We start from the raw sequence: 9,541 nt of genomic DNA on the forward strand, positions 1-9,541 counted from the left end.
CCTCTCTTAACCACTACACCACACTGGCTGGGAGTTGATTACAAACTGGAACAATGAAATAAGGGATCACAAGTAAAAAAAAATTATATTTTTAAACAAACAAACAACAACAACCCTGAGAGATAAAATAAAACAATTGCAGTTTGCTTTGTTCTACAACTCTGTGATTCTTGGGTGTGGTGACCATTTTTGGCTGAAATCTTTCTGTGTGATCTCAACTTTGGGTGTCTCCCTCTTCCCTCCCCCATCACCCTCCAAAAAAACCCCTCTCAAGCATGTGCTGCAGATTCTCTCTGTTATAAAATGTGTGTGTATGCTCTTACTCACCAAAGACATAATAAAATGTAGCAGTGGGACAGAACAGCTGTCATTAATCTCCAAACCCTTCTGAACTCTAGAGGATACAGATCATTAAGAACTCTATCCAAATTCCCATATGCTTTCTGGGAATCAAAATTAGCTGCTTCTTCTTCTTCTTCTTCTTCTTCTTCTTCTTCTTCTTCTTCTTCTTCTTCTTCTTCTTCTTCTTCTTCTTCTTCTTCTTCTTCTTCTTCTTCTTCTTTAAAAAAGAAAGTGCAGTTCAGTGAGCAGATGCCAGCTTTGCTCAACTTGTGGTGTGCAGCATTCGAAAGCATCCTTTAGTAATTAAGCTGTAAAATGTAAACCCGGGTTGTGGAATTTGTTGCCTGCATAATCTGCTCATGGACACTAGCTTAGATGGCTTCCCCCCTTTTCTTTTTTAAAAAGAGAAATTAGGAACATTCTTAGAGAAAGAGGGGTGGGCCTATCACAATGGCTATACATCATGCAGCTGGTAGAGCACCGAGGCACAGGGGCTCCCCAAAAGCACCTGACAGGCCACTAACGGGCTAGACGAGCTTTTAGTCTGACCTACCGTGTTTCTCTGAAAATAAGACACCGTCTTATATTTATTTTTCCTTAAAAACCCCCACAGTGGCTTATTTTCAGGGAATGTCTTATTTTTTATTACACGTCCAGCCTCGCCTCTTCCTTGGGGCCCTCCAGAACTGCGCCTATCACTATGTCTTATTTTCTGGGTATGGCTTATATTGCACAAATGCTTAGAAATCCTGCTATGGCGTATTTTATGGGTATGTCTTATTTTAGGAGAAACAGGGTAGAAGTATCCTTAAAAATTCAAGTAAAAATAGCACTAGAAGCCAACTGTGGTTTCATTTTATTCTGTGTGGGGCTTCCCTTGCTCCTTGACCTGGAAACTGCAGTCGATGCAGAATGCTGCAGCATGATTGCTGACAGGAGCAAGGCTCAGAGACCTGCACTGCTTGCCAATTTGCTACCGGGCCAAGTTCAAGGTGTTACTATCAGTATATGAAGCCCTTAACAACTTGGGATCAGTTTACCTGTGAGATTGCCTTACTCCAAATGTGCCCACGTGACTGTTTTGATTGGCAGAATTGGCACTACTGGAGGTGCCACATAGTACCCATTCCAGCAACACAACAAGTGGCTTAAATCCAATAAGGGGGAAAGTAGTTTTCATCATACTTATCATAGAATTATAGAGTTGGAAGAGACCACAAAGGCCATCCAGTCCAACCCCCTGCCAAGCAGGGAATTATCTATTCCATAAACACCCCCTGGAACACCTCCTGCAGTAATAAAACATCGACAAAGTGCTATAAATTCCACTCAGGGTCTTTTTACTGGCCTGCACACCATTTGTTGCTTTCCTAATTTTGCACACAATTTATGCCATCATTTAAACACTTACTGCATTTGTGGCAGGTTGAATGTGTGCAACACACTCTAAATCCACTTCGTTAAAGAGGAAGCTGCTGGCGAGCTTCACAATGCCCCAATGCCTAGTAGATATTTGGGGGCGGCTGCAAGTAACTGAGGAACTTGTTTTCTAAAAAAACGTTTTTTGCTAGAACTTCAGTTTGCTAGATCTACATTGATGCATGCATACAATTCTTGTTTTCCACATGGATCTCCAGATTAGGCATTTAAGAGTTTGAGCCCTTAGAGCAGTGACTGGGGATCTCTGGCACTCCAACTGCGGTCAGACCACAACTCTGACCACCCCTGATCTTTGGCCATGCTGAGTAGGGTTGATCAAGCTAACCTTCCTTGTGAGGATAATATGGAGAGAGCACAATAGTATATGCTGCCTTGAACTCCCTGAAGAAAGGTGGCAGGCGGAGCATAAATGTTAATAAATACAGAACTAAAATAAGGCTATTGATGGAGGGCAATCATGCCCAATCATGTTAGGGCACAGGATAAAATTAAGACAGGATATCATGCATAAAACAAATTGCTACATATATCTTTTTTTTTTTTTAAAGGTTCTTGGAGAGAGATCCAAGCTCCAGGAATAAGGCTTGCACTAGCATGCCAGGACCTTTGGCCGTTCCTAATGCAGAAGTATCTCAAACCACTTTTGAAAGCCCCTTTTGGAATCCTGGCCAAACCTTTCAATGGAAGTGTGCATGCACACGAAAGCTCATACCAAAATAAAAACTTAGTTGGTCTTTAAGGTGCTACTGAAGGAATTTTTTTATTTTGTTTCGACTCAGACCAACACAGCTACCTACCTGTAACTTGACCTAAACTAAGTTGGCAGTGCAGTGCCACCTAGTGGGAACAGATGGTCAATGAGGGATCATGCAACCACCCTGCCTTCCTTCTCCGAAGGTTGCAATTTAAACTTAAACAAAACCTTGCCAATTTAAGGCTTGCCTGTTGATAGAACATTGCAGGTTGATATGCATAAGTTCTTACATATTGGACACACCCTTTGTGCCTCAGCACCCAAGGGCAGAAACAACACACACCTTTAGAGCTTTGGGTTTTCATTTGCTTTTGCCAGATAATGAAGCAATCGAGGTCTATTAGTGCCACACCCCAGATCTAATCTGGGGCCCAATTTAAGCTGGATCCGGGCCCATAACTGATTTGAGGGCCAGCCCCAATGCTTAATTAGGCTTTTAAGCCTTGTTTAAATATTTCTCTCAAGAGGAGGTAAAGCAAGAAGGAGGTGAAACGTTCAATCCTGCTAGACTGCTACAGAGAGCAGGATTGAACCCTCCCCTCCCCAGTCAATGAGGAAAGAGTTAAATCCTGCTGGGTGCTGCTTTAGGCTGCTTCGCTTTGGGCTCTGGACTCTGGCTGGATCTAGTGCACAGTTCTAATATCTAAGCAAAAAAAAAAGACTGTTTCCTCTATGAATTTAGATTTGGGGGTATGTTCTTATATTGAATATGGATAATAATGGCAGAACAAAAACAATCCAACCATCCTCATGCTTCTTACCGGTAGATGCTATTGGGTTGCCTGAAACATCCCTTCAATTTCTATTTACAGAAATGCTGCACCTAAAACAGCCTCACCTAGGCTGTGCACATAAGGCTTGGCTCATGCACTGTTACTTGGTCGCACATCCACTAATGACTGCCACAGGTGGCAGTGGCCTCCATTGGGCCCAAATTGACAATTGGCCATAACAAAGTTTTGGGTGCAGTTAATAGTCTGTGATGGCTCTTTGATACACCCAAACAATCACCTCATGTATAGACTGGGATTCTCTGACCTATACCTCAGGGCCAAGGGCCAGATATGGCCCTCTAGGTCTTCCCAAGGGGCCTTGAGACTCCCATCAAGCCACTCCTCCTTCTCAACCCTTCACTGACTTTCCTCCATAACATCCCAGAGTGCTTCTGACCAACTGGAAAGGAGATATATGCATTTTGTGTGGATAGGATGTAGTCTACTGATACAAATGTACAAAGAGTCAGACCACAGCACCTTTTGCCAGGTAGGCTGCTATCTGGAATCCAGCAGTGTAGCCAAAACAGTGTAGCCAGAACTCATAGTTTGAGGTTCATTATGTGAAAAGTCCCTTACGTGGACTTGCAAACAGACAAGGAGACACCGAAGTAAGTCTAACCACTTTCTCTTTATTGTAACGCGTTTGCAAAGGCGGGCTCCACGACCTGAGTGGCGAAGAGCCAAGAGCAATGTACAGACATAAGCTTTATATCCATCCCTACTGCTGCCGCCCCTCCTTTAGAGGCTTGGCTTACAATCTACCTGAGTAAGACACATTTCTATACATTAACCAATCTACGCTCGCTATTTTAAAGTTTAACCTTATTAGGAAGCAGGAGCTATGCTTCCTTATCTCTACCCTAACTTAGCTGACATAGCACCCCCTATTCTAACTTAGCTGACAGGCATCCTGTCCTAGCATCCTGTCCTATTCTAACTTAGCTGACAGGCATCCTGTCCTAGCATCCTGTCCTATTCTAACTTAGCTGACAGGCATCCTGTCCTATTCTACTGAGTTCGAGACACATCCTGTTTTATCACTCACTCTCACAATCCCTCCTCTTTTTGTATCTCGTCTCGAACTCACACAGTAGTTCGTGGCCTAGTCCACTTTCCTCATCTCCCTCTAGACCTCCTTCTGGCGCACCTGTTGGGAGGGGCTTATAAGCTTGCATTAGCATCATTATGCGAGGGGGAACTTCCTATCCATTATTCTTTCCATCATTGACTGTAAACATCGTAGCAAGCAGGGCATACAAAAGCAGAAAAGGATTAAAATCACAAGGGGTCCCGCTAATGCAAAAAGGATTCCTCGCAACCATCCACTGGGTAAAAACTTCTCTAACCAGGACATGTCCCACCCTTCCCAGGTCTGTACTGGGACATGTGCTGTTTTTTGGATTCTATCTGCTAGGTCTCTTATGGCTTGTCCGTGGTTGGAGATGTTAAAACAACACGCCTCTCCGGTCAAATTAAGGGCTCTACAGAAGCCCCCTTCCTTCGCCAGAACAAAGTCCAGTCCCAATTTCAATTTCAGTACAACTGTTCTTGTCTCGTCAAGCTGGGTGGCGACCAGCCGAAGTGCCTCGGCGGTGGCATTTGCTACTATTTCTACCACAGCCTGTAGCCGAATTATACGATTCAAATTGTAGATGGGTTCCCTTGCTCCCGCTATTGGCTCATTTTGATTCCATGAGGCTGGGTCGTAATGGGCTATTATTCTTTCAGGGGGCCATGCTGAACCCCAATTCTGTGTGCTACCACTTGCCACGCTGAATTTACTAGTGTCCACGCTGGTGCTTCTTCGGCTGCGTCTGGTAGGGCTACCGGGCAGGACCCACATGGGTGGTAACAGAAACGCAGGGAAGCAGGACCCACACCACCGACTGGGTAGGGTCGTATACGCAGTTTTCCCGCATACCCAATAAAGGCCCACTTTTGCCTGCGTGACACGCGTGACACCCCTCCCTGCGAAATTCAGCACTACTCGGTTTAAAAGCTCGACCAATGATTGGCACTTTCCATCACACCCACTATAAGTGACTTTGCTATTCACGACTGTCACATCGTCGTCGTCACAGGAACAATTACAATGAGATTGGCCCACAAAGATGGACTGAGTGGTCCATCTCCGTCGGTGGACACACAGGTGCCCTCGGACCTCAAGAACCCTCAAGGGGGACGGGTGCTGCCATGTTGCCCAAAGCTCGGAATCTGGGAGCCTGGAAAAGTTGTGAATGGATGACTGATTAAATGGTAGTGGGAGGAATGGCATTCCTGCTTGTGCGTCTGTTGGGCCAAGGGTACATACCAGGCACATAGTTTTGTTAACCGTTTGTGCCACTACCGTGTTTCCCCTTTTTTAAGACACCGTCTTATAACTTTTTTTCCTCAAAAAAACACACGGTGGCTTATTTTCAGGGGGTGTCTTTTTTTTTAAGTGCTGGTACAACTGGGTCCCACTGGCTCAGGACACTCGGTGCTCTCTTCCGCGCACATTATAAACACCACACTCTAGCCTACTGTGCTATCCAGGTTTTGCTGTCAACCAGGCTGGCAGCAGCTCTCCAGAATTTCAAACTTGGGGGTACCTGGGGGTTAAACCTGGGATCCTTCTGCTCCCCGGGCTCTCTCACGCCGGCCGAGGAATGAGGAGGGAGGCCGTGACCCGTCCCGCTCTGAGATGCTTGTGAGGGAAGCGCGAGGGGGACGAGGCTTGGGCCCATGCCCCTGGCGCGCGCGCGCGGCTGAATGACGAGCCGAAGCGGAACCTTTTCTCTGTGGGGGGGGGGAGACGCGCGCGCGCGCAAACACACACACACACACACACACACACACACTGAGAGAGAGACACGCACAGGGAGAGAAAGAAAGAGACGCGCGCACACACACACAGAGAGAGACGGACGCACGGGGGAGAGAAAGAAAGAGACGCGCACAAACACACACACAGAGAGAGACGGATGCACGGGGAGAGAAAGAAAGAGACGCGCACAAACACACACACAGAGAGAGACGGATGCACGGGGAGAGAAAGAAAGAGACGCGCACAAACACACACACAGAGAGAGACGGATGCACGGGGAGAGAAAGAAAGAGACGCGCACAAACACACACACAGAGAGAGACGGATGCACGGGGAGAGAAAGAAAGAGACGCGCACAAACACACACACAGAGAGACGCACGGGGGGGGAGAGAGAGAGACGCGCGCGCACACACACACACACACACACACACACACACAGAGACGGACGCACAGGGAGAGAAAGAAAGAGACACGCGCACACACAGAGAGCGTGCGGCTGCAGCACACACAGAGAGCGTGCGGCTGCAGCGCTCACGAAGCAGCGCTGCACTTAGGGGAAGATGGCCAGGGAGGGGGGCTGCGGGGTCAAGGCAATGCGTGAAAGGGAGGGATGGCGAGGAAGAAGTGGGGAGTGAAGTGATCGGGGCTTTAACATGCCCGCACGCGCAAAAGGGAGGCTCGGAATATGGAGATCGGTTCTGGCTGCTTCTCTTAAAGTGCCGCAAGTAACGAGCCTCTCTCTCTTTCCTCCTGCCGCTCGTGCCCTTGGTGCTTCGTGCGGCGCTGCTTCACGCTTTGTCAGCGCTGCAGCCACCACCGCTTCTGGGCACCCACCCGACCCCGCAGGCTTCCTCCTCCTGCTGCGGCCGGCATTGCAGGAGCTGGGTCCTGCTGGCTGGTGCTCCGTGCGGCACTGCTGCACGCTTTATTGGCACTAAAGCAGCCACCGCCGCTTCCGGGCACTGACCCGACCCGGCAGGCTTCCTCCTCCTGTCGCGGCCGGCATGCTGGGTCCTGCTAGCTGGTGCGGAAGTATGGCTTATTTTCGGGGTATGTCTTATAGCTCTCAAATGGTTAAAAACCCTGCCATGGCTTACTTTCTGACTACGTATTAAAAAAGGGGAAACACGGTATTTCAGCCACTTGTAGCCATTTATTATAGGGGTTCCTGGCCCCCCACTCATGCATTCGTTCCGTGATGTTATAGAGGGAAATCTTGCCCCCTGACCTTATGTTCCCAGCGCATTCTGCTGTGAGGCAAAGGGCAAGCACCCCCAATGGTATTGCGGTACCACGTCGCCTCCCACATATCCGGTATCTTTCATGCCAACAAAAATAAGTGACCATATATATTATTAATGCAGCGCACACCACCCCTACCCACCACCGCCAATGGTTCCAGGGTTCTTCCCACATCTCCGTCATTTCTCTCTGTGAGGTATAAAGGAATAGGCCCTCCCAGAGGACAATGATTCCAATGCTTGTATTACTGTTGGGCTTTCTAATAATTCACACTGAATTTTCCCCCTGCTTTTGATCCTACAATGCTGGATTATAACCTCCTCTATGAAAACTATATTACACTCTTCAGTACAATGCACACACAGCACACACCCCTCACAATGCGCACAGCAACAGCATTCAAAGAAACACTCACACGTGCAGAACAGACACATTTACGGTCTAGGAGTGCTCTGCTGGATTCTGGTTCCTGATTTTGTAAGAGTCACTCTTAGCGGGTTATCTGGACTGGCCGTTGCCGTCCAACTCTCCGGCGGGGCTTTCTTCACCCGGTGGTAGTGGGTCCATCCATGCTCTCTGGTCCGTACTGCTGACTCAGTGGTGAGTAGGACTTGGTATGGGCCCTCCCAACTCGGGGTGAGTTTCTCCGACCGCCACGCTTTTATCAGGACCAGGTCTCCAGGTTGGAAGCTGTGCTGTTGCTCCAAGAGTGGGGGTCTCTGTGCTAGTACGCCTTGCCTGTGAAAGGATAACAAAGACTGGGACAGTGACTGCAGATATTTCCGGGTGAACTGATCCCTAAATTCAATCTGAGGGTTTCCTAGGGGAGCTAGATAGGGGTGGCCCATCATCATTTCAAATGGGGACAGTCCAGTGTCCTTCCGGGGAGCCACCCTCATCCTTAATAAGGCCAGGGGGAGATTCTTTGTCCAGGGCAACCCATTCTCTAGATACAGCTTGGTCAAGTGTTTCTTGATTTCTCCATTTGCCCGTTCCACTTTCCCACTACTCTCAGGATGCCAGGGGGTGTGAAAGTTCCACGTGATTCCCACCGCCCTCATCACCTCTTGCATTGCCAATTGGGTGAAATGGGTCCCCCTATCTGAGTCTATTGCTTCCGTTATCCCATAGCGAGGAAGAATGTGCTCCAGAATGGCTTTTCCAACCACTTGAGCCGTGGCCCTGCGGCTGGGAAAGGCCTCAACCCATCCTGTGAGATGATCCTTAAACACCAACAAATACTTTTGCCCTCCTCTTTCTGGCAACTCAGTAAAATCTACTTGTATCCTTTGGAATGGCCACACCGCTAACGGTCGCCCGCCCCTTTCTGTCTTTCTGGCTCGGGCCTTATTAACCTTCTGACATATTAAACATTTCCATGCAATAGCGTGCGCCATGGGCCACATGTCCCTGCTCCAATACAGGGGTTTCACCAGATTAACCATTCCCTCAGTGCCCAGATGGCTCCCCCCATGTATTTTCTCTAGAATATTTAGCATCACCGATTTAGGAAGGACCATCTGTCTCTCTGGGGTTTCCCAATCATCTCCTTTCTTTTCCCACCCCTCCTTTTCCATATATTCCTTTTCCTTTTGAGTAAATGCTAAATTTTTCAAGTCCTGCGGATCTATCACCGGAACCTGTAGGACACATTGCCTAATTACTTCGTCTCTGGGCTCTCCCTCAGCTGCTTCTCGCGCCCTGAGGTCTGCCCATGCATTTCCCTGCTCCTCTGGACTATGCCCTTTGGTATGAGCTGAAATATGCACAATCCCTACTTTCCGTGGTCCCATTAGGGATTCTAGCAACCGTTCCAACAAGGCTACATGCTCAATCTGTTTCCCATCTGCCTTAATAAAACCTCTCTCCCTCCATGTCCTGCCAAAAGTATGAACCACTCCCCATGCGTATCTTGAATCTGTCCATATGGTTATATCCAATCCTTTCGCTAATTCTAGGGCACGAGTCAATGCCATCACTTCACATTTTTGAGCTGACCAAGTGTTGGGGAGCGCCCCGCTTTCTATAGCCTCCCCATCTTCCTTTACCACTGCATATCCTGACCTCCTTCTGCCTTCCCTGACGTAGCTGGACCCATCCACAAACCACCTTTCTCCTTCCTTCAACGACACTTCACTTAGATCTTCCCTTACTTTTGCCATCAATTCTATATTTCTCA

General features: G+C 48.1%; 1 protein-coding gene across 1 annotated transcript; it reads right to left on the reverse strand.

The window, feature by feature from the left end:
- Positions 1 to 3,921: 3,921 nt before the first annotated feature.
- On the reverse strand, positions 3,922 to 5,652 carry LOC148686533 (endogenous retrovirus group 3 member 1 Env polyprotein-like). The gene has a single exon (XM_088664427.1). It carries the CDS (start codon positions 5,630 to 5,632, stop codon positions 4,496 to 4,498), a length of 1,137 nt encoding a protein of 378 aa, XP_088520553.1. The 5' UTR covers positions 5,633 to 5,652; the 3' UTR covers positions 3,922 to 4,495.
- Between the last annotated feature and the right edge of the window lie 3,889 nt (positions 5,653 to 9,541).

This window comes from Zootoca vivipara, chromosome Z2 (genome assembly GCF_965207765.1).
Source record: "Zootoca vivipara chromosome Z2, rZooViv2.hap1.1, whole genome shotgun sequence".
In the NCBI taxonomy this organism is placed as follows: Eukaryota; Metazoa; Chordata; class Lepidosauria; order Squamata; family Lacertidae; genus Zootoca; species Zootoca vivipara.